The sequence below is a fragment of the Balaenoptera borealis genome (genome assembly GCF_965194805.1).
Source record: "Balaenoptera borealis genome assembly, chromosome: 3".
NCBI lineage: Eukaryota > Metazoa > Chordata > Mammalia > Artiodactyla > Balaenopteridae > Balaenoptera > Balaenoptera borealis.
Genome location: NC_138866.1, coordinates 101453144 through 101476864, shown reverse-complemented (window position 1 = coordinate 101476864; position 23721 = coordinate 101453144). Strand labels below are relative to the sequence as shown.

Below are 23721 nucleotides of genomic sequence, written 5' to 3'. Positions count from 1 at the left end.
CTGCATCATGAAATGATTATCACAATAAGTTTAGTGGACATCCATCATGTCAAAATTAAAGAACAGAGAAAAAAACCTTTTTTTGTGTGATGAGAACTCTTAGGATTTACTGCCTTAACAACTTTCATATGTAACATGAAGCAGTGTTCATTATATTTATCATATTGTACATTACATCCCTAGTACTTATTTATCTTATAACTGGAAGTTTGTACCTTTTGAACACCTTCTTCCAATTCCCCCTTCACCCACCCCTTGCCTCTGGTAACCACAATGATCTCTTTTTCTATGAGTGCGTTAGTTTTTTTGTTTTTGAAGTACAGTTGACATCCAACACTATATTAGCTCCTGTTGCACCAACATACTGATTTGGTATTTATACACTTCAAAATAATCACCATGATAAGTCTAGTTATGATATGTCACCATACCAAAGATATTACATAGTTACTGGCTATATTCCCCACACTGTACATTTCATACTCATGACCTATTTCTTTTCTCCCCCCACCACCTTCCACTCTGGCAACCAACCCCCTTCCACTCTGGCAATTTGTTCTCTATATCTATAACTTTGTTTTGTTATGTTCGCTCATTTGTTTTGTTTTTTTAGGTTCCATATGTAACTGAAATCATACAGTATTTGTCTTTCTCTGTCTGATTTATTTCATTTAGCATGATACCCTCTAGGTCCATCCATGTTGTTGCAATGGCAAAATTTCATTCTTTTTTATGGGTAATATTGCATTGTATATATAAACCATATCTTCTTTATCCATTCATCTTTTGCTGGGCACTTGGGTTGCTTCCATATCTTGCCTATTGTAAATAATGCTGCAGTGAACATAGGAGTGCATATATCTTTTCCAATTAGTGTTTTTGTTTTCTTTGGATAAATACCCAGGAGTGGAATTGTTGGATCATATGGTAGTTCTATTTTTAGTTTTTTGAGGAATCTCCATACTGTTTTCCATAGTGGCTGCACCAATTTACATTCCCACCAACAGTGCACGAGGGTCCCCTTTTCTGCATATCCTCACCAACACTTGTTATTTGTTGTCTTTTTGATAATAGCCATTCTGACAGATGTGCCAAGTATGACTTTTTGCCAACTTCAAAATAATACCTGAGAGAGAAAGAGATCTTAAAGATTTTATGAAAAGTTGAAAGCCTCCTCCTTATATAATGGAACTGAGATTTGAATCCATTCAGTCTTTCTTCCAGGACTCCCCACAACTATTTAAGGGAAAAAATTTTTTTGAACCAGCTGACATAAGTTATTTTTTAATTACATTGTAGACAAATGAACTCAGTATAATTTTCCTGTAGACCTCATACAACTATCAAACCAAAATGATTTTAAAAAACTAAATGCAGGCCATCATCAAAAAGTCTACAGACAATAAATGCTGGAGAGGATGTGGAGAAAGGGAACCTCCCTACACTGTTGGTGGGAATGTAGATTGGTACAACCACTATGGAGAACAGTATGGAGGTTCCTTAAAAAACTTAAAATAGCTACCATGTGATCCAGCAATCCCACTCCTGGGCATATATCCGGAGAAAACCATAATCCGAAAGGATACATGCACCCCAATGTTCATTGCAGCGCTTTTTACAATAGCCAAGACATGGAAGCAACCTAAATGTCCATCAACAGAGGAATGGATAAAAAAGGTGTGGTACATATATATATAATGGAATATTACTTAGCCATAAAAAAGAATGAAATAATGCCATTTGCAGCAACATAGAGATTATCATGTAGTAAGTCAGACAGAGAAAGACAAATATCATACAATATCGCTCATGTGTGGAATTTAATTTTAAAAAAGATACAAATGAACTTATTTACAAAACAGAAGCCGACTTACAGATATCAAAAACAACTTATGGTTACCAGAGGGGAAACATGGGGGAGACGGATAAATCAGGAGCTTGGGATGAACACACGCACACTACTATATATAAGATAGATAACCAACAAGGACCTACTGTATAGCACAGGGAACTCTATCCAATATTCTGTGATAACCTATATGAGAAAAGAATCTAAAAAACAATGAATATATGTATCTGTATAACTGAATCACTTTGCTGTACACCTGAAACTAACACAACATTGTAAATCAGTTATACTCCAATAAAATTAAAATATTAAAAAGATTTTTAAAAATTAAAAACTAAGTGCAAATAAAACTGTAGAACCAGTAAACTTTAAATCATTATGCTGTGTTACAAAGTTACTGGTCAAAATGTGACTATCATGATTGGTATTATGGGCCAAGTCCTTCTGAGATGAACGTGCCTACCGTACTATGGCTTGATATTTGCTTGTCCCATTTGACTCATTGTCAACTTTTGTTGGTACCCCGGGCCACCATTTTGCACACAATACAAAACATCATCTGTGTTAAGTCCACCTCTCTTACTAGCCTAGAGCTGTTAAAGTCATGTTATTTAAACACCAGCAAAACTGTAAATGTAAATCATAATAGTACATATGAATATAGCACTGAAATTATAAGGCAATCCTTGATTATCATTGTCCACGACGTTCCAGGCTAGGTTTCTGCTCATTTTTTGAGATTTTCATTGAAAATAAATCACGTGTTAGATTTGGAGAGAGAGCTGTCAGATCCCCAGAATGTCCACAGACCCCAGTCTGAGAACCACTTCTACCTCAGTTACATATTATAAATGGATATTCACAAATTCACAGCTATAACTGAAAATGTAACTCCAGTGTACATATGTTAAAGCGGGTCTCTTGCTTTTCGAATGTCACCACTATTTTCTCCATGTACCACCTTGCCTAATATCCTCATTTTCTCCCCTTGCTTAGCCTCAAGCTTCCAATTAGAGCAGTGGTTCTCAATCCTTGTTGCATTAGAATTACATTAGAATTACATAGGGAACTTTTATAAGAATATAATATCCAGTCTTGGATGTGTCCCTGAGTTTTGTTTCTGTTTTTTTGTTTTGTCTTATACTTTGTTTTTAAAACTCTCCAGTTTGTTCAATGTGCAGCTGGGATTCCAAACCACAAGATTCTAGAACTATTGAAAACTTCTATCCAAATACTTTGGCTTATTAAGGAACAGTAAGACTATGTATTATATAAAACTGCTTACTGTGTGCCATGTTGTCCAACACAACATACTGTTAGCTCATGAAATCATTGATGCTATGAAATAGGTATTACCTCCATTTTTCAGGAAAGTAAAGTTTAGAGAGACTAAATAAGTTCCTTTGGGCTACATCGTTATTAGCAGCAGAACCAGGATTCAGATTGTCTGTTAATCATGATCTTAACCACGAAACTATAAATATCCAGTCTTATTTCGCCCTTTTATTATAATATAGATTAACCAGTCACTGTTAAACACACACTTTGATGAAGGTGTTTTTACTTTGAATAATGTACATAGTTTGACTAAAAATATATAAGCATAAAGTGTGAATGCAGTTCATATGAACACCTGCAGCTGTAGCTCTCTCTCTTTTTTTCCTATTCAGTTAAGAAGTTTGTTGGCGAAATGATTTCATTCTCCAAGGTTGGATTTCTTCTCAAAAGAGGCTGAAAAGCATTCAGTTAGTTAGCTCACTTTGTTTTCAGGTCTATTAAGAAATACTGCATTTAAATCAGATTCTGATTAAACTTACAATTTTAGGGTTACCATATTTGGTTGATTTTAGCATGCACATTTTTTATATTTTAAATCTTTGAAATCAGAAAGAAATGTGTTTCTTACACTTTGATGCACACTGTAGTTAAATTGGCAGATTTTTCTTTCTTAATGAAAGATAAAATAGTTATGTATCTTAAAATTAATGACATCTTAGATTTGATGAATTAACAATAGTGGTTATATATGAATGACCATTCCATATATAATCAGGCTGTTTTTGGAGGTAAAACAGTGTGATGTATTCTCAGTATCGTTGTGAAGATTAAGTAAGGTAAAATAATCATCTCAGTATCTGGCACATAGTAAGAGCTTAGGAAGTGTCAGCTGTTATTATAGCATTGTAAATACTAGTGTTATAGTTGCGTGATGGATCCACAACCACAGACCAGAGAAAGATGTCCAAGCAGTCTTCAGTTTGTAAGTGAAACTTATTTCAGTTATTTCCTGTAGGTGGGTTCTTTTATAAACAAATCTGACTGGCGTTAAATTGACATTTCCAAGACTGCTGTATTTATAGAATGCTGAAAGCCATCATTATACAATATACTGCACTGTACTGCTCATTAAGGACTCTTACTCTGGCATATTCTCAAAATACAGAATTTAACATAGGTATTCAATAGTCTAGTCCAGGGGAATTTTGTCCAAGAAGCTCAGCACCAGAGGCTATATGAGAAACAAGATTATTGTCAGTAGACTTTGAGAATATCAGTTATAATAAGAACTGTGCTTCCCTCAGTCACTTAATTTTTTACCTGTAATACAAGTTAAATAGCAAATAATGTTGCAGAAGTAGTGTTTCTCCCTTCTTTCATAACTTACACATTTTTTTCAGGCCCTGAAGACTTTTAAGTATATTCATACTTATGAGGCATTAAAATGCTTTAATATAAAACATAAACCATGTTAATTTAAGTTTGTACAGAACATCTTTTTTTTTTTTTTGATCCTGGGACAGTGATAACTCATCTGAGCTTTGATAATTTTCTTTTGTGCTTCTTTTGTTGCTTTCTACTATAATTTTTGGTTTTTTCTTCATAATTCATGCTTCCTAAGGGAAACTTCTTAAGTACAATTTTGGGATAAGTGAATAGATTATTTTCAGTATTGATTTTTATTTTTTAAATCTGCAGAAAGTAAAAAAAAAACCACCAAGAATATTTTTCTGGCATTTTATAGAAGGGAAATATTTTTTAATTAATAAACTTTTTTTAGACAGAAGTTTTATTCTATTTTTTAAAATATTTATTTATTTATCTTGGCTGCACTGGGTCTTAGTTGCGGCATGCGGGATCATTTTTAGTTGCAGCATGTGGACTTCTTAGTGGTGGCATGCGGACTTCGTAGTTGCGGCGTGCAGACCTCTTAGTTGTGGCATGCATGTGGGATCTAGTTCCCAGACCAGGGATCAAACCCGGGCCCCCTGAATTGGGAGCTCAGAGTCTTACCCACTGGACCACCAGGGAAGTCCCTAGAGAGAAGTTTTAGATTCACAGCAAGAATGAGCACAAAGTACAGAGTGCCATATACACCCCGTTCCCCACACATGCACAACTTCCCCCACTATCAATACCCCATGACACAGTGGTACATTTGTTACAGTCGATGAATGTATATTGACACATCATCACCAGAAGTCTATAGTTTACATTAGGGTTCACTCTTGGTGAAATACATATATATATTTTTTATAGCATTTTACAGGAGGTGTTTTTTAACATATGGCTATTTTAAAAAAATTTTTTATTGAAGTATAGTTTACAATATCATATAAGTTTCAGGTGTACAGCACAGTGATTCAGTTATACATATATATATGTGTATATTCTTTTCCAGATTCTTTTCCCTTATAGGTTATTACATAATATTGGGTATAGTTCCCTGTGCTGTACAGTAGGTCCTTGTTGGTTATCTATTTTATACACACTAGTGTGTAACATATGGCCATTTTTTTAAGTATGTATTTTTTTAATGGTTTCTTTATTTTATTTTTTTATTTATTAATTTTTTTGGCCGCCATGCAACATGCAGGATCTTAGTTCCCTGACCAGGGTTCTAACCCATGCTCCTTGCAGTGGAAACGCAGAGCCTTAACCACTGGACCACCAGGGAAGTCCCCATATGGCCATTGGTAGTATAGGTAGGGGTCCTAGAGTGAGGAAGAAAAGTGGCTAGAGCTGTTTAAGAGGTGCCGTTTATAGGACTCCGTTGCCAAGTTTTTGGCTTGGGCAGTTGAGCATCGATAATGTTAGACAATATAGGGAACTCAAGAGAAAGAGCAGGTTTGGGTTTGGAGATGTTATAGGTAGTAGGGGGGAGTAGAATATGATGTTGGACTTCGTGAATTCTACATGGGTTTATCATTACTTTTGTTTTTCTTTTCCCCTTATTCCTCACTCTTTTCTCAGTTTTGTCCGCTTGCCCCCACCTTGACTTCATTAAGTAGCCACGCCCTCGAACAGAAGGGTTTTTTTTTCCTTGGAGTAAGATTAATTTAATGAATCAGTGTTTGGCATACCTCACTTCTGATCCTCACAACAATTATGTAAGATGGTTGGATAGTTATAATTGCTAGGGATTCATAGTACTAATCACCATTTCTCCTTTCCAACTGCAAGTATATACACACATGATTGATGGTATCAATAGAATGAGAAATAGAGTATCACTTTATTAAACCAGGCATGCACCCTATGGTTCTCCAAATGCAAGGATTCTGGAAACCCATTTATGCCTGGTATTTTTACTCCCTCTTTTATTAATTGAGAACATGTAGGCTCTAGACACAGGCGCCAGCATGCCTTATCTAGAAATCTGGAGCAAGGTGCAGGACTACACCCTCTGAGTTTCAGCAAAGAACAGGAAATATAGAGGCAGATTCCTGGCTTTTATCCTTGATGTATTAGTCAGGTTGGGCTGCCATAACAAAATACCATAGACTGAGTGGCTTAATCAACAGAAATTCATTTTCACACAGTTAAGGAGGCTGGGAAGTATTAAGATCAAGGTGCCAGCTGATTTGGTTTCTGGTAAGTGTTCTCTTCCTGGCTTGTAGATGGACGCCTTCTTGATGTGTGGTCATATGGTCTTCCCTTTTTTTAAAAATTAATTAATTAATTAATTAATTTTTGGCTGCATTGCGTCTTTGTTGTGGCACGCAGGCTTTCTGTAGTTGCAGAGAGTGGGGGCTACTCTTCGTTGTGGTGCATGGGCTTCTCATTGCCGTGGCTTCTCTTGTTGAAGAGCACAGGCTTTAGGTGCACAGGCTTCAGTAGTTGTGGCTCTTGGGCTCTAGAGAGCAGGCTCAGTAGTTGTGGAGCGCGGGCTTAGTTGCTCCACGGCATATGGGATCTTCCCGGACCAGGGCTCGAACCCGTGTCCCCTGCATTGGCAGGCGGATTCTTAACCACTGTGCCACCAGGGAAGCCCTTATGGTCTTTCCTTGGTGCATGTGCTTGGAAAGGGGGGAGGTGGGAGGGGAAGGAAGAGAGGTAGAGAGATTTCTCTTTTCCACTCCTGTAGGGCCACCAATCCTATTGGTTTACGGCCCCACCCTGATGACCTCATTTAACATTAATTGCCTTCTAAAAGCCGTGTCTCGGAATACAGTCACGTTGGAGGTTAGGGCTTCAACATATGAGTTTGGGGATGTGGGGGAAGGTGTGGCAGGACACAATTCAGTCCATAAACTTGGAAACCTCACTTCAGAGTAAAGAGGTGGCCCAGTGACTATTGAAATCACACCAGTTATTTACTTCCAAAATATTTAGAGATTTTCCAGCTATCTTTCTCTTACTGACTTCTAATTTAATTCCATTATGGTTGGAGAATACACTTTGGATGATTTAAAACTATTTAAATTTATTGAGATTTGTTTTATGGCCCAGAATATGGTCTGTCTTGGTAAATGTTGTATGTGTACCTAGTAAAGATGTGTATTCTGCTTTTGTTGAGTGGAGTGTTATGTAAATGCCAATTAGGTCAAGTTGATGGTACTGTTCAAGAGTTTTATGTTCTTACTGATTTTCTGTTACTTGTTCTATTGATTATTGAAAAAGCGGGTGTTGAAATCTCAAATATAATTGTGGATGTGTCTGTTTCTTCTTACAGTTCTATCATTTTTACTTTATACTTGTTGAAGCTATTTTCTTAGGTACGTAAACGTTTAGGGCTGTTATGCTCTCTTGATGGATTGGCCTCATTATCATTATGAAATGGCCACCATTATCACTTGCAAGATCATTTGCTCTGGAATCTGTTTCATCTGATTACTGTAGCCACTCCAGCTTTCTTTTGGCTAGTGTTAGCACTCACTTTTAGCTTATTTGTGTCTTTATATTAAAAATGGATTTCTTATAGGTAGTATGCAGTTGTGTCTTGCTTTTTTAACCAATCTGATAATCCTTGCTTTTTAATTAGACCATTCACATTTTAGGTTATTGTTGATATGGATGGGATTAAATCTGTCATCTTATTATTTGCTTTCCATTTGTCCCATCTGGTCTTTGTTCCTTTATCCTTCTTTTTCTGTCTTCTTTTGGATTGATAGTTTTGGGGTTTTTTTTTGAATAATTCCATTTTATCTCCTTTGTTAACTTATTAATTATAATTAGTTTTGTGGGGTTATGTTTAGTTTGTTTTTTCAGTAGTTACTTTAAAGTATGCAATAATTAACTTGTCACAGTTTACCTTCAAATACTTTGAAGTATTTACCTTCAAATACTTCAACATTTCCTTTAGTCAGTTCTGTTTAAAACTGATTTTAAAACAAAGAACAAATTTATTTTTTATTTACCTACATATTTATGATTTCCAGTTCTCTTTGTGTAGATCCAGATTTTCAAATGGTTTAATTTTCTTTCTGACAGAAGGATTTCCTTTACCATTTTTGGTAGTGAGGGTCTGTTGGTGATAAACTTGTTTCAGCTTTTCTGGGTCTAAGGTTTTTGTTTGTTTGTTTGTTTTTCAGGAATTCCAGGTTGACAGTTTTTTTCTTTCACTCCTCTATTTCTCCTGAGCTCACCTTCTTTGTGCTACTCTCCCTTGTCTGGTACTCTGCCCTGTGACTCTAGCCACCTACCCTCCCTTTCCCTTAGTTCTTTTGTGCTTGATTCAGTGAGACTGCTGGATTCTGTCTGCCTTCTCCTTCCCTGTCCTTCAGCCTGGAAACTTTCTCCAGGCCTTAAAGTTGGGCAGTTGTAGAGCTCACCTGTTTATTTTTCTCTCAGAGATCACTGTCTTACACTGTCTGTTGTCCAGTGTCTGGAAACAGTTGTTTGTATTTTGTTGTGGTTTAGGTGTGTGGGTAAATCAAGTCCCTGTTACTCCATTTTGACTGGAAATAACACAGTGACTACCAAAATCAAGCCAGTCATGTCAGCCATCCTACTGGCCTTGTGGAAGAATTCATAAAATGGATGAATATAGAAATTATGTGTTTCTCCCCAGTATGTTCCTTGGTGGAAGATAAGGGTTGTGGTAAAGTCCTGCTCTCCCTGTGTACAGAGACCCAACCCAGGTAAAGGGAAGAAGTTCCTTTCTCCCCTGACACTTACCATTACCATTGTATAAATGAAGAAATTAAGTGACATGCCTGAACTTGCCCAGGACTGTCCTCACTGGATCCTACTGTCTTTGTGAAAACAGTAAAATCAAATTCTGCAGTGAATGTTTTACGTATTGCAGTTACAAAATAGTTATTAAAGGTTAATTTCATTTTCAGATCTTTACATGAATTTTAATTTTCACTTTGGCCATCAGTTATGTTGTATATAACCTCATTTCATTTCTGGAGATGGGAAGGTTTTATGCTTCATGGCTTTCCTTGAATCAAATACATTATGAAGGAAATACAGCCTGAAATCAATAATTTCTTAATTTATATTCTGGCCCTTTGTATGAAAACTTTACTAGGAATGTCTTCTGACCATAAAGAGCAGTGAATTTAGAGTGGGTTTTTAAATGTTTGTCAATAAATAAATAAATAAATAAATATTTGTCAACCACATGAGGTTTGCTGTTTAAGGTTAAATAATAACTGAAATTTAATTTGATAATTCCTACCATAGTAGGGTATGCCAAAGATCAAAGGGCAGAGTTTTTTTTTCCTCAGAAATTTCTCAAAGAATTATTATTTTAATTTGCCTAGATTCACTCAGTATTTGAATTTACATCTACTTGATCATAAAGCCAGTTTTTTCCTCGAAGTTAGGCCACAATTTAGAACCATCACAGTTCTATAGAAGAACATAAAATTTTAATATTTCAGGTTTAAAATTCAGAGTTATAATTTTGGCATATTATGTGTCCTTTAGAAAAATTAATCTTTAAGATCATTTATCTAAAACCGACAGAAAAATTATTATAAGCAATATGGTTATCAAACAATAAATCATCTCTTAGATACCAGAGAAATAATTAAGAGAACAACTTGCCTAGGTTACAGTTAATATTTTATGCTCACTAAATTGAAGCTCTGTACCTTTTGAACACTATTGTGAACTAAAATCCAGATTGAATTGGCCTTTTCTACTTTAAAATGTTTTTAATCAATGGGTATACAACTAACTAACAAATTTGGGGCTCCTTTTAGGGGTGCTAATAGAACATGTGTGAGAAGACAGGGAGGCCTACTTTGCAATGTTGGAAAGATGGGAGTTTAGGAAAAGAGCCTAAGGAACAATTAGGACAGAAAGTGATGGCTCCCCTGAAAAGTTTTTCCCTCCCTCATCTGTTCAGTGTCCTCTAACTCTACTCTTCTTCTGTTTACTTTATTTTTCCTTTTATATTCCCCCCGCACCGCCCCCCCCCCCGCCCCGTCTTATTTTCCTGTTTGTTCTTTCCTCTTTGTCTATTTTGTTTCTCCCTGTCCCTTTCCTCCTGTTTTTCTCTTTATTTTGATCACAGTTCTGTTACTTATCCTTCTATTCTTTTCTGATTGTTTTCTTTAAAAATTCCCTTATCTCCACACAAATTACTGTGGTTGAATTGGTAAGGAGCCAGGAGGGGAATGTGGACGGCACTTACATATTAGAGGCTTTGTGTAGTTGGGAATTCGGACTGTAGAGGAAAAGGAGATGTCTGTTACGGCAGCCAATTACAGTCCTCTGGGAAGAGTCGCCTTGCAGAATTGTGTGAAGTACAAGGTTTACCTTCCTTGGCTTCTGGTGAACTCTATTTACTCTTCTGTGCCTAGAAAATATCTATCTGCTAACAACTGGGTGAAAAATTCAGTAATAAGTATTGCATAAATTAGATTGAATTTTTTTAAAATAAACTCACCAATTGTTTTACTACTATAAAGAGTTCTTTCTTTTGTGTTATGCCTATGTAGCACTTTTAGTTAAAAATTATTTTGATGGAAATGCCATCAAATATGGCATCATAAATGCCATATTTCTTTGTTATGCAAGCTTTTAATCTATAATATAATCATCTGAGCAGTTTAAATGACATAAAATATATGCCTTTTTAAAAGTTTTACTATAGTCTACGATAGTGTTTTAAAAAACTACATAGCATTGTATTTTTTGTTACTGTAATTTATTTAATAGTTGTGGTAAACAAATTCAAATTGGTAGGTGATTGCTGTTTTTTATAATGCAATATTTGCAAAGGTGGGAAAGGGTTAGTACTTATTACTTGACTGTAAGTAATTTAGGGAACATAGGAACTCAGTACGGCCTGAGTTCTGAGTACACAGGCTTGTCATAGCTCATATCAAAGGAGCACCTTCTATGCTTCCAGAATTCTCTTATGTTCCTTTTTAGTTTTAGAACTAGAACTATATGGCTTTTAACGTTATTTAGATCCTTGTTTCAAGAAGTTCAAAGTGCTTTAGAAAATACTATTAATCTTAAAATATCTAAGAATGATGGAATGAATATTTTGTATTGATTTTGTTCACAATAGTTAAATTTTTGTGTATATATATGAAAATTTCAAAACACCAGTTCTGAGCCTGATAGAATGTCTACATACATGAGCAGTTTTAGAAAAACTTAAGAAACATTTTGGAGCATTGAAAATAATTGAAAGTCCTAATTCTCACCTGTCAAATCACTAAGCCTGCCTTCCTTTAGTCCATTTCCATTGGTTATACTAGTTGTGCTAGTTGTTAATGATAGAGAATTAGTGATTAGAGAATTAGCCAAGGCTTTTCCTTTGGTTTCTGTGAGATTTAGTGTGAAGATATCTGTAAGATCTTACCCTCAAAAATTACCTGCTTTCAACATTTTAGAGAATACACTATCAGATGGCAGAACTGGCTGTCAAATTGTAGAATGTAGAAAACAAATTCTCTTGAGATACTGATGATTGAGGCCCAGGAACATACATGAATATAATCATTTTAGTGGTGTGTGTGTGTGTGTGTGTGTTTTAACAACTCTTTATTAAAATGTCAGTGTGAATAAGTTAAATTCTGTTTTTAAAAAAAGTAGTAAAATAAAAGCTAAAAGAACTTCTTGTGCATTGCCTGATGTCCTAGCACCTTCAACCTGCCATTTGTTATAGGGCTAATAATCTGAGGTCACTTGTCCTATAATACCTGAATTCTTCAGAGTTGGTCATACTTTAACATAGATCTCAAGTTGATCTGCAACTGAGATCTTATTAATTAGTTAAATAACTACACTTTAACCACTCTTTCATTTTGCTTATGTATTCATTGAGCGTCTCCTATACGCCAGGCACTGTCCTAGGCACTGGTAATAGAATGATGGATGTGTTAGACCTGGCTCCTGCATGCCTAGAGTTTATAATCTAATTAGAGACAGTCGGCCATTAGAATAGAGTAATAATTGCAGTAGGAACACATGAAGCTTATGAGAGGATTTCCCTCTGTGTCTGCTTCCCACCTGAGTTGAAATTTAACTGAAATCAGGGACTAGAAAAAAGTTGGCAGATTTTCAATTTCTCCATTGGAAAATACACAGTTTGTAACAGTGTACTCCTTAGTTAAGGTTTTTAACCCCTGTTTCCCTTACCCCTTTGGTTTTCCAACTCATTCACAACTCTTTTTTTTTTTTTTTTTTTTATAGTTTAATGTATTTTAATAGCAAACTTACAGGAACAGCACAGAAGACAGACAACATTAAAAACATGTACTTGCATATAGGACAACTCAGTTAGAAAAGTATAGTGAATGGATGGAATCTACTGTATGATAAAAATGCTACAAACACCATTTAGTTGCAGTCAATAAGAAATTTACTTGTTTTAAAAAAATCCAAATGCTGGCATTGTCCAGAAAAATTTAACAGGTTTATTTATAATTGTTATAAAGTTGAACTGCTGAAACTTGTTCACTGAAACATTTTGACTTGCATTAATGCTTTATGTCCCCGCATTTATATTAAAAATTCACACACAAATGAAAATGGAAAAACTGCCAATACCTGATTTCTGTCCCCCATTTTTCCACCTGCAATCATATACTTAGGTACCTTTTGACCCCACGGGGGGAAAAAAAAAATCTAACGTTCAGAACTACCAATAACAGGAAGAGAATTTTTTTTTTTTTTTTTTTTTAAAGAATGAAATGTTTCCCATCAAAGTGGATTCTTAAGCACGTTCTCCACGTATGCGGCGTGCTAGCTGGATGTCTTTTGGCATAATTGTTACACGTTTGGCATGGATAGCACACAGGTTGGTGTCTTCAAAAAGGCCAACCAGATAGGCCTCACTTGCCTCCTGCAAAGCACCAATAGCTGCACTCTGGAAGCGCAGATCTGTTTTGAAGTCCTGAGCAATTTCCCGCACCAGACGCTGGAAGGGAAGTTTGCGAATCAGAAGTTCAGTGGACTTCTGATAACGTCTAATTTCACGGAGTGCCACGGTACCAGGCCTGTAACGATGAGGTTTCTTCACCCCTCCAGTAGAGGGCGCACTCTTGCGAGCGGCTTTTGTAGCCAGTTCCTTCCTCGCTGCTTTACCACCGGTCGATTTGCGGGCAGTCTGCTTTGTACGAGCCATGGTATAGAGACCTCCTTACTTACCCCTCTTCTCCTTCGGCTGGAGCTCAGCGAGCGAGAGGCGGCGCTGGCGTCGGAGAGCAACAGCGGCGCGGCGGCGGCAGCGAACACAATTGAAAAAAGCCATTCACAACTCTTCTTTTTCAGCTTTCAGAGTGTCAGGTTTAGTTTGGGTAGCCATGGCATATAGGAATCCCTATCAGATATAATAGATGTTGAGGAAACAATCCTGAGATAGGTAAGCACCTCATGTCTCAGTGGTGAGAAGTAGGGTTCAGAGTGGTTGCATGAGCAGAGAAACAAAGAAAATTCTGTCAAGATTGCAGAATAGTAACCATGTAAACTGCAAAGTCCAGTTAGAATTCAAAGGAAAACAGAGATTGGGAATTAGACATCAAGATGTTTTACAGTAAGGACCAGAATCAACATTCACAGGCTAGATAACCAATACAGAATGAGCTGTAAGAATGACCTTGATACCAAGCCAACAAATACCTGAGGCTGAGTCTCCATCCATTATTCTTTCCTGAGCCAGAATTGGAATTGGACTAACTGGGGAGTAGAGTTTAGGTAGGCACACTGGATGACACTTGGAAATAAGTCTTCAGATTTTTAACATTTTATATACATAGGAGATCTTGATTTAAGGCCTCACTTTACCATTATGTTGCTCTGTGTGTCTGAGCTGTCACTTTACTCTCTGAAGTCCAATTTCTTCATCTATAGATTAATGAAAATACATACTCTTGAAGGTTCCTTTGAGTTCTTTAACTCCTGAATTCTATACAAAAGCCAAGACTCCCCCTACCTTGCCCCACTTTTTAACTTATCCCCTGTAGTTTTGCCCACAGAAGCTGCTTATTTTTCTTTGATGACAGAGGGACCAAGCTTGGTTTTAATAAACTCTAAGTGGTTTTGAATGCACAAAACAGAACATTGAAATATTTTATTTATGAGCAGATGTAATTGTACAGTTTTGCCAAGCATTATAAGGATAATGTTTCTAAGTGGGATATCCTCTTGCTCTTTCTGGAACTACATGATCCAGACCTTTTCCATGATATCTAAATTGAGAAACCTTTAAACTAGGGAGACATAAGGAGAGAAAGGAATAGCTGTCCAAATTCTTTTAATACCAGGAATCCTTGAAGATATGTCTATCTGAAGAGCTTTCTAGAATCTATGCCCTGAGTTGGTAGGGTAACCTCTACCCTAAAAATGAGTCTTTTTTGTGTGAAATGAAAAATAAGAATGAACTTTCATAATTGAGCATTATTAAGAACTATTGGTAGTGGAAAGTGGGCTCCTACAGGTGGTTCTCTACTTACTGATAATGTTTGTGACCTTGGGCAAATGATTTTACAAATTTAGTTTTCTCATCTGTAAAATGAGAGAAAAACCTATGCCATCGCATTTATTTTTGTTTTATTTTATTTTTTTAAATAAATTTATTTATTTATTTATGGCTATGTTGGGTCTTCCTTGCAGTGTGCCGGCTTCTCATTGTGGTGGCTTCTCTTGTTGTAGAGCACAGCCTCTAGGCGTGCGGGCTTCAGTAGTTGTGGCACGCAGGCTCAGTAGTTGTGGCTCGCGGGCTCAGTTGATCCATAGCAAGTGGGGTCTTCCTGGACCAGGGCTCGAACCCATGTCCCCTGCATTGGCAGGAGGATTCTTAACCACTGCACCACCAGGGAAGTCCCTATTTTTATTTTAAATTTAAGAAACGTTAGATGGAAAATAAAAGAAAAAAGAAACAGTATGGTGCTCACTATGTGCCAGGCAATATTCTAAATATTTTACAAATAACAACCTATTAACTACCCTCTGAAGGTCAATACTATTATTATTGCCATTTAGTAGATTTTTTAAAAACTAAGGCAAAGAGAGGTTGTATCACTATAACTTGTACAAAGCCAAACAACTAGCAAGTAGCAGAACTGTTTGCCTGACCTCACAGTTCATGTTCTTAACTGTTACTTTATGCTACATCATGAGAAATAAGATGAGGAAGCACTTGATAAAACACTCCACAACTCAAGATGATAATGATCATCTTTGTTTAACTGAATGTTTGTATTATGTGACAATTAAAATTTATAGCCAATTTTCAAAGAGCTAGATTATTATAAAAACATACACGACTTTGTTTTTCAGATAGAACCTCAGAATATTCATTGTTTTAATCATAATTTTGAATTTTGGTGGTTACTGTATAATGTAGATGTACAGCAGAAATACTTGGTTGAATTTAAACCACACACAAGTCTAGAAAGCTGCTGTTAAAAGTCAGTCCGTGATAAGTTTGTTTACAGATCACTGGCCTTTTTCATAATAGAGTGCTGAGGATTTTTTAAAAATTCAGTTTAAGCTTTGTTGTTGGCTAACAAAAACAAAGAATATTTTTGTGTTTGAAGGTACTCTTCTGACAGTGGAAATATTTATGTGTCACTAGTATTAATAAAATAATAGTGCAGATATAAAGTTGCTTTCATTTATAGCCACAGCCACTATTTTTTGCACTTGTCATTAAAGTCAACTTTGTCTTTTATTCTCTGCTTAAAGACTTCTCATGGTGTATAAATCAAGTTGCACTAGGAATGAAGAAACCGGGATTCCAGTGTGCAGCAGTATGCATACAGCTTTGAGCAAGAAAGTTAATGTCTTTTTACCTTACTCTCTTCATCTGGAAGTAAGGTAGATTAGGCCGCATGATTTCTAAGGTCCTTTACAATTGTCACTTAAAACAGAAACACTCAACACATACCTATGAGATTGGAACATATAAATGAGAAACCAAAAATATTTCAATGTATGTAGAACTTAACCCATTAGGAGATAAACATCTATGAAATATTAAGAATATTTTTATAAAGAAATGGATGGGTTAGTGTAACTGTGGAAGTTCCTGCAGTTGGGAGAGGGTTGGCTAAAGTTAGCAGTACAGAAAGAAAAAGCAGTGGTACAGGGTGGGAAATGAGTAGAGCGTGGTATAGACAGCAGTTTGGGTAGAACACAGAGAGCAGGAAAAGATGAGATTAAGAACCAGAGGTGGGTGGAGTCTTAAGCAGGGTCACCTCAGTGTATAACTTCAAGAGGCAGTGTTCACATCAGAATCTGGCAATGCACAGCCAGAGTAGCTGGCTCTGTACAGTGGCCCTGGCCCTAATGTCAGGCTTAAGAGTTTACACTGGGTTTAATAGGCAGTTAGGGAGCCAATAAAACAAACAAACAACAAACAGAAAAACTTTGAGGAATGTGATGGAATGGCTTTCAGGAAGATTAATCTGCATCAGGTTGCAAGATGAATAAGAAAGGGCCTAGAGTCCTAGACCATAACTAGGAGACTGGTGTAGTAATTGATGTGTAAAGTAATAGGAATCCACCTTGGTAACTGTTTTGAGGTTAAAAAGGAAGGTTTAATTTCAAGAGAAATTTGAAGAACAAGTTAGTGACTTGTTCAGTGACTGGATTTTAGGACCATAAAGCGGGAGAATCTCCTGTCCCTGTACCATAGACTTAGAAGGGAACTTCTCGTATTCCCTTTTGGGATTTGGAGACAATTTTGTATGAGTGATGATTTTGCATGTGTAATACTTATATTGTGATACATGAATGGCCATTGTGTTAAGAGAGGACTAGGAAAGTAGGCTTTTGTATTTATCATCTGTACCCTTCAGAATAATTGACAATGTATGTCACATCTAATCTTCCATCGTCACCACCTACTGAGATCGCTATTGTCAAAGTCACCAATGACTTCCTTATTGTCAAATACAGTGGTCATTTCTTTGTTTATATTTTATTAAACCTCACTAGTGTTTGAGACCATTGGCCATGCCCTCCATGAAACATTTTTTTTCTTGCAGCTTCCATGATACCATACTTGACATATACCAGCTCCTTTTGCTGGTTCATCATCTTCTAACAGATCTCTACTTCTTAGAGTGCCTCGGGCCTTTGTCATGAATGTCTTCTGCATGCTTCTAGGTAACTCTTCACTCTAAATACTATCCAAATGCCAATGATTCCCAAAACTATATCCCCAACCCTGGAAAACAGCAACCTTCTAACTAGTATACCTACTCTGATTCTTTTTCCCCTATTCTGTTATCAACATAGCGGTCAGAGCGATCATTTAAAAATGTAAATCAGATCGTGTCACTTCTCTAGTTAAAACCCTCCAGTGACTTCCCATTGCATTTAGGATAAAATCTAAACTCCTTGCCCTAGCTTCAAAATCCTGTGTGATGTACTCCCTGCCCACCATTCTAAACTATAGTTCTTACCACTTTCTCTCTCTGCTACTGCCATTCCAGCCTTACTCACCTTCTTTTAGTTCCTGGGACATTACTCCTTTATTGTCACCTTAGACCCTCTGCTCAGAATGGTCTTTCCTCCAATTTTTGAATTGCTTGTTCCTTGTTCAGACCTTGGCTTAAATGTTATCTGCTCAGAAAAGCCATCCCTCAACAGTTAGTATAAAGCATTTACATAATTATTCTCAATTTTTGCAATTACAGCGTGGCACTTAGCACCATCTTCATACCTACATACTGGTAATATCAACTGAGAGTCCAATTCTCTGAGCATAACCTCTTCTACTAATTCTTAACACCCTTTCTCAGATTCATCCATATGTTTCTCATATTATCAGTATGAGATGCTAGTTCTTACCTAATTATTTTTAAAAGATTATTTATAAAGAGAAAAAAAAAAAAAGCAAAGCAGAAAAGTGTTTCAAACTGCTAAGTTCTAATTTTTCAACACCAGAACCAGTGTACTGTTACCTATGTGTGTCTTCACAAATTCCTCTACTGAGTAACCAAACTGTGATCTCCTTAGCAGGGGTTTTACAAAACAATAACTCTAATTAAAATATATGACACTATGTAATTCTTTTATTTACATATTATTTTTCAGTTAATAGGCTTTATCATTTATCTAATGCCAGTCAGAGAATAGTAATTTATTTAAAATTTAGTTTATGTGTTTGTGTGTTTGCTTTATAGGACTGATAATATTTTGTTGCATGTATATCTTTCTATGCATGTGTAATTCCACAAACACATGATCATAACATTCTTTTGAGAGTTGTGTTTCACTTATGGTGTAGATAATCTTTCCTTGTCAAAAGTAGATCTATATCATTATTTTAGATAAAACTGTACCACAGTATATTTAACCAGTCCCTTTTTGTTGGACATTTAGATTGATTACAATTCTTTTTGACTGCTATAAACATTTTAATAAATATCCTTCAACATTCATCTCTGTGTACTTGTTCTATTATTTCATTGGAATAAATTCACAGAAGAATTTTTATTCGTATTACTAGATTGTCCATTATAAGTTTGAAAGGACATTATTTTTAGAGAAACTTTCTTTTTGGCAATCCCCCAGGTGTTCTCATGCTTCTCTTGCCATTTTATTCCATATATGAGGGGGGTGAAATCTACTACCTTGGCAGGCTTTAGAAGTAAATTGAACAGTATATACAGCAGCCCAATGGTAGGAAGGACCTTCTTCTGTTTCCTTGAGACAGAGCTTTGAAGTATCCTAGGTTTTTGTTTTAAATCAAGGATCCAGAGACACCACCATTAAGTGTTTATGATGAGTTCTGATTCAGAGGGGCTCCTGGTTAGGGCCTCCCGAGAAGGAAGTGGTGGTTCTGGCCTCTCCCCTGGGTTTTTTATGAAGTACTTCTGAAGAACAGAGATTCACAGACTCTCAAGGTTGAAAGAACCACTGCAAGTCTAATTCAGTTTCCACTTGACAGCTAAATCCCTTCAACCACACCCCTGGCAATTGTTTATCAGTCTGTTTGTGAACACCCTTGGTGATGAAGAATTTACTTCCCAAGTTAGTCTGTTTCACCTATGGGTCATTCTGATTGTTTAAGGTTTTCCCAGGGGCCAAATTATTAACCTCTTTTGTTGGAGAGAACAGATGAAGAACTTTAAGATGGCTGAACTCCAGAGCCAGAAGAGTGTGCCACAAAAAAGGAGCTAGTCTGGTCATGGCTTCTAGTCAGACTGTGGTGTAAGCACTATCCTCATTGAGGTTTTGGGGGCAGAGGGACTATGTTTTGATTGATTGATTCCCACTCTCTAATGATTTGTCATTGATAGCCTGTGAGAATTTATAACATCCTTTCTGTTGTTTTCAAAGTTATGTTTTACATCAAATAATTTCTCTCTTTTAAAATGTATAGCTAGTAGGTAAGCCTTAGCAGCCCATATTTGTCTAGATTTGCAACACTTTTTGTTTTTGTAAAGAGTAAATTGTTTTCAGAGACCCAACAATTATACCTTATTTCTTGAGTAAGCTATGTCCTCAAAGTATCGTCATATCTAATGAATTTTCTTTAGTATGACATAAAATTTCCCAGTTCCTTAGTCATATTCTTTACTACAGTAAACTCTGTGCTATGGCAGAGGTTTTAGAGATGGAAATTATCAAAATTTTAATAATGCAACTTTTCTAATGACTACTGTGATTTACTATTCTCATTTATTAAAATTCAGACACCCATAAATTTTTCCTGACAAGTTCCTAAAGGTTGTCATCACGTAACAGTTTTTTAAAATTAATTTTTATTGGAGTATAGTTGCTTTACAATGTGTAACAGTTTAACTTTTATCACTTTAAACTTGGTAATTTCTTGTATATGAGTAAGCCATTTCCTGATAGGGTTGTTGTTTTTTGTTTTTTTACAGTAGCTCCTTATTAATTATCTATTTTAAATATAACAGTGTGTACATGTCAATTCCAAACTCCCAATCTATCCCCCTCCCCACCCTTCCCCTCAGTAACCATAAATTCATTCTCTAAGTCTGTAAGTCTGTTTCTGTTTTGTTAAGTAAGTTCATTTGTATCATTTTTTTTTTAGATTCTGCATATAAGTGATACCATATGATATTTGTCTTTCTCTCTCTGACTTACTTCACTTAGTATGATATCTCCAGGTCCATCTATGTTGCTGCAGGTGGCATTATTTCATTCTTTTTAATGGCTCAGTAATATTCCATTGTATTATATATGTACCACGTCTTCTTTATCCATTCATCTGTCAGTGGATATCCTGCTAGGGTTTTGGAGATAAATTATAATTAAAAAAAAATAGTGCCAAATATATATGAGACATTACTTAGGCTGTGAACCATCCTTGGTACTCACATGGAGTAACTGACATCTTGACATCATTCAGCATTCCATAGCGTAAGAGCCACTGCTCTGCCACAATTCTTAACTCTCCAGGATTACCCCACAGTCTGAGAGAGGGAAAAGGATGAGCCCAGAGAAATCTCCCGGGAGCTAAAATCATCCCATGTAGCCAGCCCATGGCAAGCCTGAGCTAGCCTTGAAAACACACAGAACCATCAGAGAAAGGTCTGAATGGATTTCTTTTTATGTCTTTTGCTTCCGTCTGAAGGACACCATAATTTAACTCAGTGAGTCCCAGGAGACCACAGGAGACCCTTGGCTTATGACCTAATTGGTTCCTGGAGGAAAGTTGAAAGTTGAGTCCTCTTTTTTTTTTTCCCAGTTTGGCGCATTATTATAAATTACGGTCCTTTTCCTGGAAACAAATCCTGTACCACAATATTCCAAAATATATTGTTAAAATATATGTTGAATATACATTATTTATATTTTTACAAACATCTATTAAAGTATATAAAGGCAATATTTGTAGTCACAGTGAAAGAAAGCATGCATGGGGTAGTTAGGGACTCAGATTCTAGAACCAGACCTGTGTAGGTTCAAATTTCAACTTTGCAACTTCCTAGCTGGGTGGTCTTGGGCAAGTTATTTAACCTTTCTATGCTTCGGTTATCTATAAAAATGGTGGTAATAGTCCCTTCTAGAGCTGCTTTGAGGAGTAAATGATTTAATGTATAGAAAGTAGTGAGAACTGGCAATGCCTAACATTACTAAGTGCAGGCTGTTGTTTTATATGTTGCAAATGGTCATTTTAGGGACTGAATGGTATTAAAATACCAGCTCAATCAAGTTGGCTCTCAAGACTCCTTCTTTTCCTGATAAGCCTTCCTGAGGCTAGAAATAGGCACTCGTCGTCCTACTCTTCAAGGCTATTCACAATCAGGCTCCAGTCCTGCCTTTTCTACACTTTTTTGGTACAAATGCTCCACTCAAGTTGCACTTTCTCTCTCATGGTTCAGCTTAACATCTACCTCTTTGGCAAAATTTTACCACTGTTATCTGAACTTCTTTGGAATTTATTATATGCTTCAGTGTTCTGTTGTTTTAAAAAATCATCTCTGAATCAAATCCTTTGAAACTAGTAGCTATGTGCAGTACAACTTTGTGTCCCCTTGTCACCTACTACAGTGTGCTAGGCACTTAAAATATGTGTTGCTTAGCTGGCAGAGATAAGAGAGAGCAACCTTTTCAAGTTTGCACTATAAATTGAATTTCGTGTGTGAATGTACACATGCATGCATGTCCAACCTGCATAGCAGGTTAACAGTTTTAAAAACTAACTGTGCTTTTAAAATTGGAGGACTTGTGAAAAATTTTAAATTTAATATATCTAAGTGAAACATCTGCAGGTTAGATTGTTTGGAACTGCCTAGTAACCAAAAAATATCACACTTCATATATTGGAATACAGGCTTGCATCTCCTGTTGGATAATTATAAAATTTCTTCCTCTGAAACTACTACCACTGCATAGCAAGGAAAGAGAAGGACCCTGTGGCTGTGAGTGTCCACATCACAGAATTAGGGCTGTAAGAACAAGGAACTAGTTAAGGAAGGGAGAGGGAGAGAAAGGGAGAAACATACATTTGTATCTGCCTCTTTTTCTAATATTTAATAACAGTAATAAGACAGCTGAAAATATTTATATGACCTAATAAGACATTTTGACCTTTTGGCTATTGGCGAAGTTTTGTGTGTGAAAATTATTGTATTTGAGGTCCAAAAATATCACTATCTAAAAGATTATAAAATGTATTCCTAAATCTTAAACATTTTAATTGAAGTTTACATAAAAACAATTTTATGCCATAATTTTAATCAGCTTTGTCTTAAATGAAATTTTGAATTATCCATCATCATCTGACTTCTGTACCTTGTGAATTAAGAGTTTATTAGTTTTTTTTTTTAATAAGTTTATTTATTTATTTTGGCTGCATTGGGTCTTTGTTTCTGCGTACGGGCTTTCTCTAGTTGCGGTGAGGAGGGGCTACTCTTCATTGCGGTGCGCGGGCTTCTCATTGCAGTGGCTTCTCTTGTCGCAGAGCACGGGCTCTAGGAGCGTGGGCTTCAATAGTTGTGGCTCACGGGCTCTAGAGTTCAGGCTCAGTAGCTGTGGCGCACGGGCTTCGTTGCTCCGTGGCATGTGGGATCTTCCCGGACCAGGGCTTGAACCTGTGTCCTCTGCACTGGCAGGTGGATTCTTAACCACTGCGCCACCAGGGAAGTACCAAGAGTTTATTGTATTTTAATTGCCTCACTTTTATTCTCTTTTCACTCTTTGTTAGTAAATATACTTGAATTTGGGCTATTTTAGACATAAAAAAATGAGTTCTTGTAAAGCAATTATACTCCAATAAAGATGTTAAAAAAAAAAAAATGAGTTCTTGTCAAGAATACCTTAAAGCAAGGACCCATCTTTCTTTCTTTCTTTCTTTTTGATACCAGATAGTCTGGATGAATATTTTGAATATGATGCAGAGGAGTTCTTGGTCTCTCTGGCCTTGTTAATAACAGAAGGACGAACACCTGAATGTTCTGTTAAAGGTCGGACGGAAAGTTTCCATTGCCCTCCAGCACAGTCCTGTTACCCAGTAACTAGCAAACATGAATGTAGTGATAAGCTGGCCCAGGTGAGAATTGTGTTTTGAATGCTTTTTATCTTTTATATAAACCTGTTTAAATTCTGTCATTAACTTTGTTAAATCACAATTATAATGTTCACATTTAAGTATAAAATTGGTCACAACATAAAGAAGAAGTACTAATCCTGAACCGCAGCTAATAATTTTGGCTCGTAAACAAGGCTCTAAAAGGCCACAGTAGGTAGCTTTT

General features: G+C 36.3%; 1 protein-coding gene and 1 pseudogene across 14 annotated transcripts in view; one reads left to right on the top strand and one right to left on the bottom strand.

Moving 5' to 3' along the window:
- The window catches only part of ATOSA (atos homolog A), an 86566-nt gene that overhangs the window by 38580 nt on the left and 24265 nt on the right, over positions 1-23721 (top strand). For 11 of the 13 annotated variants that reach the window (XR_014243402.1, XM_082388025.1, XM_082388024.1 and 8 more), the window contains one exon: positions 23335-23519. Coding sequence is in view for 11 of the 13 variants with exons in the window: in XM_082388025.1 (XP_082244151.1) it covers positions 23335-23519 (185 nt within the window). In the remaining 2 variants the exon portion in view is untranslated. Of the gene's footprint in view, positions 1-3588; positions 4110-23334; positions 23520-23721 lie in introns of those variants that run through there. The other 2 variants (XM_082388022.1, XM_082388020.1) reach the window with 2 other exon arrangements.
- LOC309626834 (histone H3.3A pseudogene) lies at positions 12935-13785 on the bottom strand (annotated as a pseudogene). The gene has a single exon. The product of its transcript is annotated as a histone H3.3A pseudogene (transcript).